General features: G+C 50.6%; 1 protein-coding gene across 1 annotated transcript; it reads left to right on the top strand.

Annotated features, from left to right (window-relative positions):
* The first annotated feature begins 6,573 nt into the window (after positions 1-6,573).
* On the top strand, positions 6,574-18,101 carry GMNC (geminin coiled-coil domain containing). The gene is made up of 5 exons (XM_084842109.1): positions 6,574-6,703; positions 7,683-7,878; positions 11,837-11,922; positions 13,791-13,907; positions 15,909-18,101. Exons 1-5 carry the CDS (start codon positions 6,701-6,703, stop codon positions 16,542-16,544), a joined length of 1,038 nt encoding a protein of 345 aa, XP_084698235.1. The 5' UTR covers positions 6,574-6,700; the 3' UTR covers positions 16,545-18,101.
* Positions 18,102-19,105: the final 1,004 nt, after the last annotated feature.

Raw genomic sequence — 19,105 nt, 5'->3', positions numbered from 1 at the left:
TCAATGGAAGGACAAGACTCTCCAGTGGTGGTGACCTGCAAGGTGTGTGCAATGATTGTTTTCTTGTCGGAGAACAACACGGCCTACACCTGCATCAAGTGCAAGTTGATCACGCTGCTGGAAGAAAAAAGTAAGCGGACTGGAGCAGCGACTGTCGACCCTCTGGGGAATAAGAGAACACACAGAGTTCTTGGACAGAATGGGGGAACTACAGCAGCAATGGGAAGACCAGAAGCTTGAAGAGCAACAGCAAGATGAGGCAGAAGTGGGAAATGCTGAAGTGAAGAAAAATGGAGTAGAGGATACTCCGTGGAAAAGGGTGACAGTTAGGAGAAGAAGAATTAGACGCCACTCTGCACCAGTGGAAGCAGTGGAGCTGTGGAACCGATTCCAGGTACATACAGATGAGACTGGAGTACAGCCTGCAGAGGAAGAATCACAGGGCAACCTACATGAGAGTGAGCAAGAGGCTGAAGGTCATTCAAACAGAGGCGATGAAACCCAGGCCTACAACAACAAGAGTGGTAGTGGTGGGAGACTCCTTGCTGCGTGGGATCGAGACCCAAGTATGTCGCGAAGACCTGTGGACTCGCCAGGTATGTTGTCTCCCGGGAGGACGGATTAGAGATGTGACTGAAAGGTTGCCTGCACTCATAAAGCCCACTGACAGGTATCCCTTTCTTCTCATCCATGTGGGAACAAATGATACCGCCAAGTGGAGCTACGAAGAAATCACGTCAGACTTTGAAGCTTTGGGAAGGAAACTCAAGAACTTTGGGGCCCAGATAGTTTTCTCATCCATCCTTCCAGTAGTTAGAAGAGGGATAGAAAGGGAACGAAAAATACTCTGGGTGAATGACTGGCTACGAAGGTGGTGCCGACGAGAGAGATTTGGATTCTGGGACCACGGGCTATACTTCCTGGAAGATGGGCTGTTGGCAAGGGACGGGTTGCACCTCACAAAGGATGGGAAGAATGTGCTTGGCCACAGCATGAAGAACTTCATCAGAAGGGCTTTAAACTGAATCCTACGGGGAAGGGAGATGTAATGTTGGGGGTAACAATGGACGTAGGCGCATGCACTGCAGTGGAGAGAACAGCTCTGATAGCGCCCAATCATAGTCTTCAGACACATGTAGGAAGAAAACCAGACTATGAAGCACATGGTCTTCGATGTCTATATACTAATGCCCAGAGTATGGGAAACAAACAGAACGAACTTGAACTCTTAATACAGGAGGGAAATTATGACTTGATAGGTATAACTGAGACTTGGTGGGATGACTCTCATGACTGGAATACAGCAATGGAAGGATATAACTTGTTCCAAAAGAACAGGAGGAACAGAAAGGGAGGTGGGGTTGCACTGTATGCGAAAAATGCATATCTCTGCACAGAAATACAGGAGGATGAGCTTGGTAGCCCCATCGAGAGCATCTGGATCAAAATAAATGGAGCAAAGAATAAAAGGAACCTGGTGGTCGGAGTCTACTACCGGCCACCCAATTAAAGAGAAGACGAGGATGAAAATTTTGAAAAGCAAATAGCCAATGTTTCAAGGAAGCATGATGTAGTAGTAATGGGGGACTTCAATTTCCCCGATATTTGTTGGGAGACAAATTCTGCAAAACATGGCCCCTCCAGGAAATTCCTGACTTGTGTGGCGGATAACTTCCTCCTACAGAAAGTAGAGGAAGGAACTAGAGGATCGGCTACCCTTGACTTGATCCTAACCAACAGAGATGACTTAGTGGATAAAGTAGCAGTTACAGGAACTCTGGGGGAAAGCGACCATGTTGTACTTGAGTTCTTGGTTCTAAGGGAAGCAAAAGCTGAGTGTAGCCAAACGCATACCCTGGTTTTTAGGAAAGCTGATTTTAATAAACTCAGAACAATGATCAGTAAGGTCCCATGGCAAGCGACGCTAACAAGAAAAGGAGTCCAAGATGGGTGGGAGCTTTTAAAAAAGGAAATTCTCAAGGCACAATCACAAACAATTCCAACAAGAAGAAAAGGTGGAAGACAACAGAAGAAGCCAGTGTGGCTTCACAAAAAGCTTAGGGATTACCTGAAAACAAAAAAGGACACATAGAGGAAGTGGAAAGAAGGCCAAATAACAAAGGAAGAGTACAGGCAGGTAGGTAGCACAGAATTGCAGGGATGGTGTCAAGAAGGCTAAAGCTGAGAACAAGCTGAGGTTAGCGAGGGATACTAAAAACAACAAAAAGGCTTTCTTCAGCTACGTGCATAGTAAAAGGCAGAGGAAAGAAATGGTTGTTCAGCTATTAAATAAGGATGGCAAAACGATGACAGATGACAAAGAAAAGGCAGAGGTGCTCAATTCCTACTTTGGCTCAGTCTTCTCCCAAAAGAGGGTCTATGGCCCCCCTGGCAAAGGCGAAGTGCAGGCTGAAGCGGCAGGATTGCAGCTTGAGATCGACAGGCATACCGTCAAGGAACACCGAATTACTTTGAATGAGTTCAAATCTCCAGGGCCAGATGAACTGCATCCTAGAGTCATAAAGGAACTGGCAGAAGAACTCTCAGAACCGCTGTCTATTCTCTTTGAGAAATCATGGAGGACGGGGGAAGTGCCAGATGACTGGAGGAGGGCTAACTTTGTCCCTATCTTCAAAAAGGGTAAAAAGGAGGAACCTGGGAACTACAGACCAGTCAGTCTGACATCAATCCCTGGGAAAATTCTGGAGCAGATTCTAAAGCAATCCATCTGGAAGCACCTTGAAAACAATGCAGTGATTACTTGAAGCCAACATGGATTTGTCAAAAACAAGTCCTGCCAGACGAATCTGATCTCATTTTTTGATCAAGAAACCTCCCTTGTAGACCATGGGAATGCTGTAGACATCATATACCTCGACTTCAGCAAAGCTTTCGACAAAGTGTCCCATGATCTCCTGATGAGCAAACTTGCTCAAAGTGGGCTAGATGAAACAACGATCCGGTGGATCCACAGTTGGCTACAGAATCGGACTCAAAGAGTGCTTATCAATGGGCCCTTCTCAAACTGGGGAGAGGTAACGAGTGGGGTACCGCAGGGCTCAGTCCTGGGCCCAGTGCTCTTCAACATTGTTATGAATGACTTGGAGGAGGAGGGGCAGGGAACGCTGATCACATTTGCAGATGACACCAAATTGAGTGGGATAGCTAATACTTTGGAAGACAGAAACAAAATTCAAAGTGATCTGCATAGACTGGAGCGCTGGGCAGAAAACAACAGAATGACATTGAATAGGGATAAATGCCAAGTTCTGCAAATAGGAAAAAGAAACCAAATGCACAGTTACAAGATGGGGGATACGTGGCTCAACAACACTACAAGCGAGAAGGATCTTTGAATTGTTGTCGATCACAAGCTGAATATGAGCCAACAATGGGATGTGGCTGCAAAAAAGGCAAATGCTCTTTTGGGCTGCATTCATAGAAGCATAGCTTCCAAATCCCAGGAAGAAGTACTAGTTCCCCTCTACTCAGCACTGGTTAGGCCTCATCTGGAGTACTGTGTCCAGTTCTGGGCACCACACTTTAAGAAGGATGCAGACAAACTGGAGAGGGTTCAGAGGAGGGCAACGAAGATGATCAGGGGACCGGAAACAAAGCCCTGTGAAGAGAGACTGAAAGAACTGAGCATGTTTAGCCTTGAGAAGAGAAGACTGAGGGGAGATATGATAGCTCTCTTCAAGTACTTGAAAGGTTGTCCCAGAGAGGACGGCCAGGATCTCTTCTTGATCATCCCAGAGTGCAGAACACGGAATCATGGGCTCAAGTGTCAGGAAGCCAGATTCCGGGTGAACCTCAGGAGAAACTTCCTGACTGTTCGAGCAATACGACAACAGAACCAATGACCTGGGGAGGTGGTGGGCTCTCCCACACTGGAGGTGTTCAGGACGAGGCTGGACAGCCATCTGTCAGGGATGCTCTGACTTGGATTCCTGCATTGAGCAGGGGGTTGGACTCGATGGCCTTGTAGGCCCCTTCCAACCCTACTATTCTATGTTTCTGTGATCCTTCTTGCCTGTAGTGTGGTTGAGCCATGTATCCCCCATCTCGTAGCTGTGCATTTGGTTTCTTTTTCCTAGGTACAGAACTTGGCAGTTATCCCTATTAAATTTCATTCTGCTGTTTTCTGCCCAGCACTCCAGCCTATCGAGATCACTTTGAGTGTTGTATTTCTCTGTCCATCCTGCTGCCACCCCACCATTGGCCCATCTCCTGTCTTTCATCCCTCTCTGATTAGAGCCTCATGAGATTAGCACTTTCTTACTCTTTCAAGCGGCCACAAAATTCAAAAATGGGGCTGGGAGGAAAGAGTGAAATTGTCAGCAGGCTGGAATATAAAGTCCTTGGGGGTGTGAATACCAAGGGGAAGGCCATTGTCCCAGTCTACAATGCATGGGCAAAGCTTCCTGGCTTTCAGGAGAACGAAAGGATTTGCAGTTATAGTTGGGACTTGCATTTGAGCCCCCACAACAAACATAACCCTGTGCTTACAATCTGTTCCTCACTTACCATTGCTTCTACTCTGGGAGGTAACATAGGAACATAAGAAGCTGCCTTATATGAAGTCAGACCATGGGACCACCTCACCCAGTACTGTCGACACTGACTGGCAGCAATGGCTCTCCAGGGGTTCAGGCAAGATTCCTTCCTAGCCCTACCTGGAGATGCTGCCTGGGATTGAACCTGGGACCTTCCACATGCAAAACAGGGGCTCTGCCACCGAAATATGACCCTTCCCATAGATCCCATTTGCACCAATTAGGCTAAGAGAAGACAGCTTTACCTCACTTCTCCCCACTTTTGCAAATAAGGGCAACTAAGGACACATGGACACTGAAGGTGTCCTAGGGTCCACCACTCCTCTCAGGCCAGATCAAAGGCAAAGATCCTTTTGGGGTTCACATCCAGCAATGATGATAACACAAATTCTGCAACCTGCAGTTGTACATTCAAGACCCACCTTCATGGGCATTTAAACCGAAGCTGTAGCACATAGGAGCTTAACAGGTGAGCGTGTTAGTATTAATGCACTCTTGTGTGTTCTGAGCTAACCAGGGTGGGGGTGGGAATGCTTAGCCACTCCCTGCAAAGGTGGGACACACTTTAAATCTTCCCCACACTCTTGTGACCCTAAAGGCCATTGAAGGAGGAAACACGGATAAGACAATTCTCCCCCCATTTTGTCCAATATGCAATGTCAACTATTTTCTTCACACTCAGCACCCGGTGTCATCTGAACCATTCTGGGATCTGAAAAATGATGTTTGCTTAGATGCAGTCCAATAACAGAACACAGTGATAGATGTATATAGCTATATACTCATGATTATTTAAAGTGTGCAATAATAAGCAATAATAAGTATCCAATAACTATGCAATTACATGCAGTAAGTGAATGTATTCTGCTGATGGAATTTCCATTGGTCTGGACATTTTCATGACCATGACTGTATTATTTCGTAAGGCTTGGGGATGGAGAGGTTCAGATGCTTTCCATTTACTGGCTGAATTTTAAATAACGGTTGTAGTTGTTGTCTCAGATGTGGTGGTGTTCCTTGTTTTAATGGTATCTTTGTGTCCTGTAAGTCCCATTGTGATATGGACCCATTTCATGAAAAGGTGGCACCGACATTTATTTAGCAAACAAATGGTGCTTCCTCACTGAGGTTTCTCAAGATTGCCTGCAGCTGTAATTTGACTACAAAATCCACGTTGAGGAGGATGTATGTGTTCAGTTTTGAAAGGGCTTTGCCCTGTGCTTTCCCCCCTGTATTCCCCACGTTCACAGCTGGCCCACCCTAGACTACCGAAGGCCACCTACAAAAGTGCTTTCAGTCAGCATCAAGTCACAGGATTCTAAGGAGGGGCACTTGACAAAACATTCAGCCACCTCAGGCATTCCCCCAGTCCCCAAAGTCTGTGCAACCTTTTCTTGAAAATCTGCCCCACGCTCAGGCTGCTGTCCTTCTGGCCCACTGGTGAGGGATTTTGCCCCTAACGTTTAACCGTCCAGTCTGCAGCTACTGCCCATGGCCTCTTGTCCTACCCTCGGAAGAAGAGCCGGTGAGTTCTCCCCTTCCTCCTCCATCCCTCCCGGTTCCCCCTCTTCTTTTTTCTGAATCCATCCCAGGATATGGATCCCCAGATGAAAGGTGCTTTCTTTCCCTTGGTCTTCTCTGTCTGTCTGCCTGTCTTTGTTTGCACGCTCCCTTTAATCATGGCTTGTGTTCTGTTTTCCAACACCCTCTGTTTTCCAACAAACACCCCATGTTGCTCTCCAGCCTTCTTCTCCCAACGTCTACTTGGCATGAGCAAAGCCTTTGCAGATCGCAAGGCAAGGCACACCCCTCCTCTCCTCCACACGCCGCCTTCTCTCTCCCTCTCCCTCTCCCTCTTTCTTCTTCTTCTTGTTCCCTCTCGCCCCCCCTTCCCTCCTTCCTTGTGAGGAGGACCCGGGTCAGCCTGCTCCTTCCCTTGTTCACGTCACCAGTTTGACAGCTTTGCACCAAATCAGGCGGCCGGGCGCAGCCAGGAGAGCGCCGAAGGCGTCACCCCGGGGGACACTCCAGCAGATTAGAACTCGCCTCCTCGCGCTGCCTGCCCCGTCCCGTCCCTTCCAAGGGGTGCCAGTTGAAAGAAGCTCGCTGGAGCTGGAAGGGGGGAGCCCTATCGGACCTACCAGATGGTGAGTGAGTCGGGCTTGGAGGGGGCGGGGGGGTATCCGTCGGCTTGGATAGAAACGAGGGGCTCCCTCCTTGGTGGGGGGGGGGAGCTTGCAGGGGTCGCGCTGTTTCTCTCTTCTCTGCGCTCCCAGCTCCTTCAACGGACTCGTCGGGGAGCCCTTGGCGCGTCCCCGGGCTCTGGAAGTGGCTCCACGCCTTGAAGTGCTTCCAAGGAGCAGCCCCAACCAGACGGGAAGGGATGCAGAGCACGGGGGCGGGGGGGGGCGTTAGTCGGGAGGACATTCTTTGGCGTCCATCCCTTGGCGAGAAGACAAACCCTGGGCAGGTGGGCAGGGGAACCAGCGGGGGACCCGCTGGATCTCTCAGGGGCGGGATCCCCGGGCGGCCCCTGCCGGTGTGGGGCTTCCCGGGGAGGGCCACGATCCTAGCAAGGATGGCAGCCTTCCCTTCTCCAGGGCCCCGTCTGAGCTTGCCGGCATGCAGCCGCCCATCGCTTGCCGTCTACAACCTCTCGTTTAGCGGCGCATCTATTCAACTGTCGGGGGGTGGTGCAGAGGAGGTCTTGGGTGGGTTTCTCTACCCCCACCCCCGTAGAACGACGGAGAGCCGGCCTTGCTCCCCACGGAAGGTTCGTTGGAGAACCACCGGGTGGAAGGAGGAGGATGGAGCCAGCCAGCAAAGAGCCCTGGACGGGGCGGGGGCTCTGTGTCAGTGTGGCTGAGGGGCTGGGTTGGGGGCTTCCTTGCCCCCCCCCCGTTTAAGATCCTCCGCTGGAGCTCCGCAGCAGAGCGCGCCAAGGAAGCGCGCGGCCGGCGTTTGCCAGGCTCGGTTGGGTGTCGTCGACCCCGGAGTGGAGGGGGCAGCAGCCGCCAGCCGCGGCCAAGGGACCCCCGCGGGCCGCCCCCTTCCCGCTCCTCCCAGACCCGCCGCCGCTCCTCCTCTCTCGTTCCCTCACCCTCCCCTCCCCTCCCCCCTTGCCAGAGCAGCGCCGCGCCGTGCCAAGAGCTGCCGCCGGCCTTCGCGGGGGGCCCCGTCGGCGCCCCCCGCCTCTCGGCAGCCCACTCGACGTCAGCGGCGAGGGTTGCCCCGGAGACGTGGCTCGACTCGATCTGGGCCGCCGCCACCGCCGGTCTCCTGGACGACGACGGCACGGGCGAGGAGGCCCCGGGCCCCGGCGGTAAGTGCGAGCCGTCGAGCCGCGGGCGGAGCCGGGGCAGGGGGGCGCGCTTGGCCGAGGCTGAGAGGCTGCTGCGGCGGCGGCGGGAGGGGGAGGGGGAGGGGCTCGGCCCGCCGCTCCTCCTCCTGCCGCCGCCGCCGCGCGCCCAGCTGTGGGCTTTCCGTCGAGGGAGCCCCCGGGCAGGCGAGGAAAGAGCCCTCGACCCCCGACCCCCGAACGTCGGGCGGCCCGGCTGTCTCAGCCTGCGCGGGGGCTGGCGGACGAGGCCTGTCGAGGACTTTGGAGTCTCGCGGGGGGGGGGGGGGTCCGCCCCTCGCTCACGATGCCGGAATCCGCCAGGGACTTCGGCGGGCGGCGGCGCTCTGGCCGCTGCTGCGCGCTGCGCGGTGAGCGGCTCTGCCGCGAGATGCCGGGACGGCAGGCGTTCCCAGGGGACGCGCCACCTGCCCGGCGTTGGGGGTGGTCTGTCCGAGGGTATTAGGCAGGAACGCGAAGCAGAGCCTCCATGCACGCAGGCCGTCTACCGCTGAGTGGTGGGGACAATCCAACGGGGAAGGCCTCCTGCCTGCCTTCATGCCCTTCCCTCAGACACAGCCCTGAAAACAGAATAGTGAGCTCTCCCGGCCCTTGGTCTGATCCAGAGATGCCCTGTCTATCGATCGATTGCAGCATACCGGATCCTCCTTCATTTTATCCTCACAACAACCCTGTGAGGTAAGTTAGGCTGAGCGTCAGTGACCTGGCCCAAAGTCGCCCAGTGAGCTCTATGGCCGAGTGGGGGCTAGAACCCGGGTCTCCTGAGTCCCAGCCCAACACTCCTCAGTCCTGGCGCTCTTCTTATGTTGCTAGCGCAGAGTGGAAGGTGGAAGAGAGCCGTAGGTCTGACACATCCATGTTCCACACAAAGGCACAAACACACTTCTAGGGCATTTAATTTTCTTCACATGGGGCATAAATATGAAGTGGTTTAAAAATAACAAAAAAACACAAACTGGTGTGTACTTTGAATGTAAAACCTGCAGTCTTTCTGTCCTGGATTAAGAACTTCCACTCATGGCAGAATTGGTGTGAAAGCAGTTCAGATGCGCTTTTTGAGACAGCTCTATGCCACATCTTTTTAATGCTGATGTGACTGTCAGTTTGTCTCCCTGGGGAAACCTGGGAATTATAGGGCTATGAAGGGAGCTGGGGTTTGTTTGCTCAGCATTTTCACCAGACTACGACTCCCAGGATTCTTTGGGAGAAGCCAGGCTAATTAAGCTAGTAAAAGAGCAGCAGAGGGTTGTAGGAACAACAAACAATTTTATTTTGATGTTAAGGATGTTTAAAAAACTAAAAAACAAATGTGTAGAGCAGATAAACCCCATTTGAATTTTGAAATATATAACCATAGCTGTTGATACACCTTTTGCAATGTTTTTCCTGACCTTTAAAAAAACAACCCATCTCTGCTAGATGTCATCTCAAGACTGTAAGAGGAGCCCTGCTGGATCAAAAATTCCCTCAGTCAATTATTAGTTATGCCAAGTAGCACTCCTTTTTGTTTGCTTTGGTGAAGCTCTTGCCAGACATTCTAACTGGATTCCCATGGGGGGCATGCAGATGGCAAAAGACTGGACTGTGGCATCAAATGTACCCCTAGTTTGTTCCAGACAGAGTGCTGACCAGCACCAGCTGGAACCTTGTATCTTCACCTGCTTCTGGATCACCCCTGCCCCCCACCCTGAGAACCCACATGGATTTTCAATTCTGGCACAAGAGTGTTTGCCAAGGTCATTTCTCCACAGCATCCATGCCTGATTGCTAGAATCTGACATGTCAGAATTGACCTTTCCTGGAAGTCTGACTTAGAAGCCTTTGCCACTAACCCCAGGTGTCTGGGAGCTAGTTATGGCCATTCAGTGGTGACCAAAAGGCACTCTGGATATGCTCAGAGGTGCCAGGGTTTTGTCCTATGGCAGGGGTGTCAACTTGTGGCCCTCCAGATGGTTTGGTCCCCCACCATTGGGCCCTCGCTATTGGCTTAGTCCCTCACCAGATGGTTTGGTCCCTCACTGTGGTCCCTCACTGTTGGCCATGCTAGCTAGGGCTTAGGGGCATTGTGGACCAAAACATCTGGAGGCCCACCCCTGCTGTATGGCATTGGAAACAAAGCCTTGGGTTAGGATCTGAGGAGCTCTGGCTCAGATGAAACTGAAGCGATGCCTGTTCTAAGAGGAGGCTTCAGGATCACACTGCATAAAAAATATCCTTCTTGTGACTTCACGGCACCATCTCCTTCTTGCCTCTTCCCTTCCACCCGCACACTTTCTCAGTCTTTGAAATCTGCCCCACTCTTCTGGTGCCCTTAAATTCCACGGGTTGCATCCAACGGTCCTTCCGAGACAGAACAGACACCACTGGGAGATCACATTTCTCCCCCTTCTGAGTGTCCCCCCACCCCAAACCTGCTCCAGAAGGTTGGGGAGCATATTTTTGGGGCTGCGGGGAGGAGTAGTGAAAGGGAAGCTCCTCTTGCATGAGTAGAAGATTGCCCACGCGATGTGGGTTTTAGTCCAGTAAACCTCAAATTACACCATCTTTCCCTGATGGCGGCCTCTCCTTCCATGATGCTCCCCTTCCACAGGAACTCTCCTTCTAAGAGTGCATGTGCTGTGTATAAACCTGAAACTCTCCATGGTACTCCATGTGTCTGAAGAAGTCGCCTGTATTCCACAGGAGCTTCTGCCGGAGCGAGTGTGTTAGCCTTTAAGGTGCCACAGGACTCTTGGTTGGTTTTGCTGCAATTGACTTACACAGCTGTCCTTCTGGAAATGACAGTCCTCGCGTCCCTCTCATTTTAGAAATGAAGTACCCCAGAGCACCTCTCTGGATCTGAATCATCCACAAGAGGGACTTGTTGTCTCCCCCCCTGCCCCCCCCCCGGTACTAATTAACCCTTCTGCTCCTGGGAACAAATGTGATGGTCCCAGGCAGCCAGTGGCAAGGTTTTTAACTGGGGCGAAGGGCTTATGCGGAGCGACTCCGTCAAGGAAGCAGGAGCAAAGCTGCCTTGCCTTTATTGCCTAAGTAGGCCTTGAAAGGTGCTCCAGGCCTCTCCAGTTCCTCCTCTTGCCCTGAGATGCCAAGAACTGCTCAGAATGGGAATGTTTGGCAAAGTGCAGCTGGGAGCTTGGTGATCAAGTATTACTTAGTGAACGAAATTGATTCTTAAAGTAGTGGTGGGTGGGGAGACAGCCCCCCCCCCGCCCCAGATGGTCCATGTGGCAGCAGCACGGGTTGCAGCTCAGAAGATCCTTTGTTCTGCCTTAGGGCCTTCCTACGTGGCTTTGTCCACTAACTAGTTTTCTTTCCCAGAATGCCCCAAGTGATGCTAGGTCTGGGGCATTTGGGGGGTGGGGAATGTCTGCTGAGAGGAGCTCCAGCCCCATTGCTGCTAAAGAGGCAGCAGCACCACACAAACACGTTTGGAAACATAGGAACATGGGAAGCTGCCTTCTACTGAGTCAGGCCCTGGGTCCATCTAGCCCAGGATTGTTGACACTGACTGGCAGCAGCAGCTGTCCGGGGTTTCAGGCAGGAATCTCTCCAGCTCCATCTGGAGATGCTGGGGATCGAGCCAGGGACCTTCTGCATGCAAAATATGTGCTCTACCAGTGAGTTACGGCCCCGCCCTAAGGGGTCTGTCCCCCAGTAAGCATCCTGAAATCGCCCCCAATTTTGGTCTCTCTTTGCCCCCACCCCCTCAGAATTTTAAGCTGAAAGTTCAAAAATGCAGGCTTAGATGCACCCAAGTGTCTGCAGACAGATATTCCTTCCTTCAGATCAAGTGGAGATAAAAACTGGTGAATGGGGAATGTGCATATTTTTTTTGGGGGGGGGGACTCTAAATCTAAATCCAGGCTGCTCATCCTCATAGTATCTCTCTCTAACCTCTTCGATCTCTCTGCTGGTGCAGATCGCTTCTGCCACTTAGACAGTGCCCATCAAGACAATGCGTGGTCTGGAGATCAGCTGTCCACACAGCTCTACAGAAACAAACAGGTAACAGTGATCCAGTCGAGAACTCAAAAAGACGTTTGCACCTCCCTGACACTGAAAACTGGGGAATGATTGTATTTTTATGGCTGAATTTGAAGGATGCATAAAAATACGAGCTTAAGCTTTGGTGGTGAATTTTATGACAATAACCTTGTGCATTAACCTACTAGACTGAGTAGTACTGGAGGCCGGCAGCAGCCCAAACTTTGGCTGGTTATTTCAAACTGATATGTGAACTTCAGCCTGCATCCGGAGAATGCAGTGGCCGCACTTAAGGATGGAGTTTGCTGTACCATCTTGCTGGCTTCCAACTGGTTTTCCGGGCCCATTTTGAAGTAGAGAAGGACCAAAAGTTCTCAAAGGAGAATGTTAGGTTTAATTGGAAGGGAGTGTTAACTGGCAAAAGTTGGGTGAGTGGGAAGGAGCTGAAATTGGGGTGGTGAAGGAACTGGTGGTATTCCTGGTAGTCGCGGGGTGGGAACTGCCATGGCTCACCCCTCCCCTGACAGCGATGCTGTGTGGTGACACATTTAATTCCCCCTGCCCCATGGGCTCTGCCCTCCCCCTGCCTTTCACGGGTCTGGGGAGCTGCTAGGGGAGCTTCTCTCCGAAGCCAAATGGCAGCTTGTGTGTGCGTGTTGTCGGGATCCTCATCTCTGCGTGCCAAAGCCTTGATCCGGCTCTCCAGTGGCTGCTATGCTCAATTTTCAGAAGATGTGTGCAACTTCAAGGGGCATGTTTGGCATCCTGTGTAGTTTGGTCTTGAGAAGAACAATGGGAGTTGCTGACATGTGGGGCACAGTTGATGGGCACCTTCAAGGCCACCTTTGCTCTCCTGTCCTTGGATTCTTGGACTGGACAGTCCTCCAAATAGAGGGCACCTTCAAATAGAGGAATGTCCTCTGTATAAGAGGACGCATGGCCACCCTACGTGGAGTTAGCAGCTCTCCAGAAACACAGGCAGAGAGAGCTTCAGACTGATAGACTTTAACTAGAAATAGAGGGTACAAAACTTGGGACTAGTGTACATCTTTGCTTACGAATATCCGAAGCTGCTTTTTATGGCAATGGAGCATCAGTCCATCTAGCCCAGGGATGGGCAACGTGTGGTCCCCCGCCGCACCCTGGTGTGATCCCCCAGGGCCTCCCCTACAAAACTGACTTAAAAAAAGGTGTCTGTAGCGGCAGCTACAGAGTGCCCAAAGGGCCAAATTTAGCTTGTTTGCAAGCTAAATATGGCCCTTTTGGTGCTTCATAGCTGCTACTCAGTGCCAAAAGGGTCACATTTTGCTTGGAAATCGGCTAAATTTAACCATGTAGCACTCTTGGGGGGGGGGGGAGCTTGTAGATGGTTCAGTGCCCTGCAGACTGCAGATGGTGGTGGTGGGGTCTGGGAGGCAAAAATGGCTCCCGGACCTTCAGAAGTTGCGAGCCCTTGATCGGGCCCAGTGTTGTCTTCCCTGTAGTTCTTCTGCAGCCAAAGAGAACAAGTCAGTACCCTCTGAAAACAGAGAAGGAGGTGAACTGGCAATCTCGCATTTTGATGGAGCGAATCTTTGTGTATTTAATCTCTGCTCATTGTTCACAGTTGACTCTTTTTTTCCTGCGCCCATTTTTTGCGCCTTTGTGGTTACATTTTTCAAAGGGATCTCCTCAAATACTCTGCAAAAAAAAAAAAAGTCAAAAGCAAGACTGGAACAGTCATGCTCCTAATCTCCTTGGCTCTCCTGGAACGTGAGGTTCCTGAGGATCACATTCCAAACGCGCACATACAAATCTCAAAAGGTCATAGGGAAGGAAGGGGGTGTTAGCAATTTGGGTTTCAGAGCGACACCTTCTCATCCAAGTCATACCGTGTCCCTGATTTGCAGCTTCAAGACACCCTGTTGCAGAAGGAGGAGGAGTTGGCCCGGTTGCAGGAGGAGAACAACCACCTGAGGCAGTTCCTGAATTCTGCTCTGGTCAAGCAATTGGAGGAGAAGACCAAGGTACCTGCCAGCTGGAAGTATCCATGCGAGGACTTAACATGAAGGGAGCCAGTATGGCGTAGTGGTGAGAGTGTTGGACTGGGACTTGGGAGATCTGAGCTCTAGTCCCCACTTGGCTGTGAAGCTCACTGGGTGACTTTGGGAATAGTCATGGGCTCTCAGCCTAACCTACTGCACAGGGTTGTTGTGAGGATAAAACGGAAAGGTGGAAGATTGTGTGAGCTGCCTTGTGCTCCTTGGAGGAAAAATGGTGGGATATAAAGGTAATCATGGCCTGGTTCACATGATCGCCGCAGGCCACTGTGCCTTATTTAACAACCCATGGGCTGTTTGGGGGTTGTGGATGGTTTGTTAACCATGGCAACAACCCATCCTGTCCTGGGTTCACCCTGTACTGGCCTGCCGGCATGGGCCACAACCACCGTGGCTTAAATAAGCCGTGGTGGGCTGCAGCAGACAGGCCCAGTAAATAATAAAATAAAAACAAATTGGCACTTACCATCCGATTGATTCTGTCAGTGTCGGGAGAGAGGCTCATTGCCTGTTCTGGTTGGGGTAGCACTCCCTCTGAAAGATCAGGTCCGTAATTTGGGGGTACTCCTAGATCCATCACTGTCACTGGAGGCCCAAGTGGCTGTGGCGGTAAAAGAGTGCCTTTTGCCAGCTTTGGCTGGTTCTCCAGCTACGGCCTCTCCTGGACTAGCTTGGCCACAGTGGTACAGGCACTAGTAACCTGAAGACTGGATTACTGCAGTGCGCTCTATGTGGGGCTGCCCTTGAGGCTGCCCCAGAAGCTGGAGTTGTGCAGAACTCAGCAGCTCGGCTGTTGTCGGGAGCAGCCCCTTTTCAGCAGGCAACTCCTTTGCTGAGGGGGCCGCACTGGCTGCCTATCTGCTACCGAGCCAGGCTTAAGGTTATGGTACTAGCGTACAAAGCCCTAAACACCTTGGGACAAAACGGTCCGCAAGTTCGTGAGTCTGTGTGATTCAGAAAAAGCTGGTCTGCTGTGGAATCCACAGGTTGGATCCCTAGAAATCCAAAGTCCTTTGGACCTGTTGCAGATTTCTCCAACATCCTTACTCAGAAGTAAGTCCCACTCAGTTCAACAGTACTAACTCCCTGGTAAGTATGCATATGTTTCTAGTCCACATCAGTTTAATATAGCTTCATTCATATATATCTATTCCATCCTGTTTCCACATCACTCTGTGATTTAAAAACCAAAACAATAAAAAGAAGAAAATTTGTGTTACTTGTTAATGTATTTTTCACAAGATATGCATTTTGGAGCACAATTGAACCTCAAATATGCATTTTTATATGCATTTTAGTATATTGTTTCAGCCAAGAACTGCACTGATTTATTTTTTATTTGATTAATTTATGAAATGCCTCATAATATAAATTTCTCTAGGTGTTATAGAGTGTAATTTAAAACAGAATATTAACATATTAAAATACAATAAAGAACAATTACGCAGTATAGAACCAATAGACATACCAACACAGCGTAAAAGATAATATGGATGCAAAAACAAAAGCTGCCATCAGATAAGAGTGAAAACCACACCTCAGGGACTAAAATAGTGGATGTTAAACACACTAAAATACTTAGGAAGCCTGAGGGACTTTACTTGTTTGACTTTTATTGATGTTATGTAAAAACTGGGGCAGGGGAAAAGTTAAAAAGGAAAAGGCTGTGAGAACAGGAAAGTATTGGGTGCCAGGGAACTTCCCATGGGAAGAACTGGGGGGCCACCACTGAAAAGGTATTCTCTAATAAAATTCAGAGAAGTGCAAAAAAAAAGGATAACTGCATTCTGATGGTCATGTTACTCAGGGAAGTGTAAACCAAGTTGGTTCACTTCAAAATGAAGTGAACCAGAGAACATCTTTAATGTGTGCACACATCTAGCCTGTTACATTTTTAATCAGCAAATAGTACCAAATTCCACCCCACTTGATCCTCAGCTGTTTTCCCTCCCTTGCTCTCTTGAACAGAAGCTGCTGTTGCAGAATGGCCAGAAAGCTTGTGGCGCTTTCAAAAGTGGCAAGCGGCGGCTGAAAGCAGAAAATCCCATCCATCACGAGGCATCTCATCCCCAAAAGGCCAGGCGGAACCTCCTGGATGCTTTTGCCGCCTGCGAAGAGCGGCCCAACCCCTCTGTAGACACGTGGGTCCTACGAACGCTCGGGCTTAAAGACGTCGACACGATCGATGAGTCGTCTGCTTCAGCTAACTACAGTGCCTTGACCTCGGACCTCGTGCAGGGCTCCTTTCCTGAAACAACAGACTTTGGCGGCAGCGATGGTCAGCCAGCTGTTTACAGGCGTGCTGCTTCATCGCCCGTGGACAGCGCTGCCAACGCGAGGCAAGAGCCTTTGCTGCACCTGCCACAGCTCCCCGCCCTGCCTTGCCACCCTCCGCTGCCGCAGAGCAGCGCCCCTTTGCTGCCTGGCGGGTTGCCCTGCTGCTCTGACACTGCCTCGCCAGCCAAAGTGGATGTGGCCTTCACCACGTCCTTAAGTCCCCACTGCAATGTGAAAACGCACACCTTCCGCCAGGGGCAGGCTTTCGTGCGCAGAGATGAGGACGGCGGGTGGAGACTGACTTGGGTACCCAAGCAGCCCGAGTGAAGGAGCGTCTCTCTCCGGCCGCCCCGACATCCACCCCAGCACTGCCAGCAAATGATGTGTTTACAGACAGACCATGAAGAGTGGCAAAGCAATAAAAATGAAATAAAGACCATATTGCACTTCTTTTGAGAATGGAAGGATTTTTTCAAGGCTAGTATGACATCATGGAAAGGAGCAAATGCCTATCTGGTCCCGTCCCCCCTGCTGTTGCAAGGCAGAGCTGGCCACAAGACCCCCATGTCCAACGTACACAGTCAAAACCACACAATGTGCTCCAAGCAGAGAGCAGGTAGGCAGGTGTTCCGGATGTCTCATGCAAGCCCGCCAAGCTACGTAATTCGAGCTGGTGATTCAGAAGCCTCTTTATCTGCCACTGTCTTCCTTGTGGGTCTCCTGCAGAGTCTGCAAGGGCACAGTTTGCTCCTGGATGGTTATCGCTGGTGAGTTACTCTGAACAGAAGCGCTGGGGCTCGTGTCTGCTTGGAGGCCTCATCTTCTGACTCAAAAGCCCTGCTGGGCTGTAGTTTACCCAAGGGCTGAGGAAACTCCACCTTGCACTCTTCATCATTCCTACCGATTGAGCCCTGGCCTTCAGAACAGATTCCAGGGCCCAGGCCCAGTGAGCCATGGGTCAGGCGAGCTTTACAGCCACAGACAATGAAGCCCCATCAGAGCTGACTGTAGGGCTGCCTGCTGTCTGGTGTAGCTGCTTTTGTCGTGTCAATTCCAGAGCATGGGAGGGACAAGCCAAATGAAGAGGATGCATTGCCGTGACTGCACTTTTCCTTGTGCTGCCTGAAGAAGAGCTCTGTGGAGCTCAAAACCTTGCCAGTAAATTCTGATAAAAGAAACCTTGCCAGTAAATTCTGATAAAGAAAAGCTGCTCTGATTGAAGGACTAATTTCTCTGGCTTTGTATGTCCACTTCATGTTAGTAACTCTTTGCCAGCCCAAAGTTGCCATCGAGGCAGCCCCTTGCACATTCTTGTTTCATCAGAACTGTTCCACCCAGAGCCATGTCCCATCTCGTGTGTCACTTAGACAAGTTAGTGGAGACATGGCCTTTTAAGTGATGGGCTGGTACTCAGGCTGAGGAGTGGAGAGCCCAGGTGACCTAACCATTCAGGACCCTTGTGGCTTGGAACTTTGCAGCTACCTGTGGTGGAGGTGGACCAGTTGTCTGTGGGGGAGAATGGGCCAGCTTTCTCTGGATGGTTTAAATGCATTTCCCTTGCATTAGTTTTCTGCTGCTAATTTTACAGTTCTCTGCGGTTTGTTGCAGCTGCATTTGTTCCACCCACATTGGCTGCCTCCTAGAAGTTGTGTAGTTTTTTCTGCTTCAGCTGTTTAACCAGAAGTGATTTGTATTTGCTTGGGGTCTGCCAGGACATGCAATGCATTTGTGACCAGTCTTGTGACCTTCAATCTGAGACTGCCACTGCCAATACAGCAACTGCAGTTCCATACTGGAAGAATGGTGGAGAAAATGGATCCCCACCAAAACTGAAATAACGTTTGGCACTGCTTAAAAAAAACCTAAATAAAAATTCAGAATGTCACATTTTGAATTTTTCAAGTCTTTAATTTTTCAAATTCAATTTTGAAGACCTTTTTTCAAAGCGAAACTGGTGATACATTTTAAGGCAATTATGTTAAGTGTTAACTTCCAGGATTCAGTAGCAACTTATCCGCTTTGTTTCTAATATCACTAAATCCAAAAGCACCCATACGTGGGCATACAGCAGGGTGCTGGAGAATATAAACTCAATTTTGTTTAAATGCATAAAATTCCCTGATTTTTTCCAAATGGGTTTCAGCTATTCACATCAGCAGAAGATGCATTTGCCTGAGACATCTACTCTTGGGCCTGAGAGGCTCATTCCTGGGTGGATAACCTATGTGCCTGGCCTGTGGAACTCGAAAATGACCCTCCTCTTGGACAGGGTCACATAACTGGATCTATTAAATCAGGGTACAATCCAAGGCCTACCAGAGAGCTGGCTGGGGGCCGCAGCAGGTGGCATGGGTGTCATTCTGCCAGTGGAGACAGAGGCATGCTGGCACGATGGCACTTCTCCCTCCAGAAGCCCCACACACACACACACCGGTGGACAGCCCTGCTGCCAAAGATGTTTGGCTGGAAAAGCAGGCAAGGAGGTATGTGCCATGCGCAAAGCCCATTCATTTCTCCAACTCAGCCACACAGACAGTGCAAACCCATTGCAGGCAAAGGGGGGGAAGTGGAAAAAGCTGGTGGCTCTCTCATGGCCCGCCCACAATGAAATGGAGGTGGCGGTTTCTCCACAAGCAGATCTTGGCCCTCTCCCAAACATAAATAGACAGTAAGATTGTTCTGTTGTTTCTAAACTAGGATCTCCTTCTCAGCAAGAGGGTTAACCCATGCCCGGGCTGTACACTTCAGCTTGCAGATGGGAGCTCACGTAACTAAATGCTCCTCCACACAAAAATGTTCCTTGCCCATAGAAAACTAGAACCCATCTCCCTGACATGCTAGGGATTTGTGTTTTGTACGCTGGACAAGTGTTCCATTGTGGGAGCCCA

This window comes from Heloderma suspectum, chromosome 3 (genome assembly GCF_057233095.1).
Source record: "Heloderma suspectum isolate Gila_16-S chromosome 3, 16-S_ref, whole genome shotgun sequence".
Classification (NCBI taxonomy): Eukaryota; Metazoa; Chordata; class Lepidosauria; order Squamata; family Helodermatidae; genus Heloderma; species Heloderma suspectum.
The sequence above is the reverse complement of the archived record's forward strand: the minus strand, read 5'-3'. Positions and strand labels throughout refer to the sequence as shown.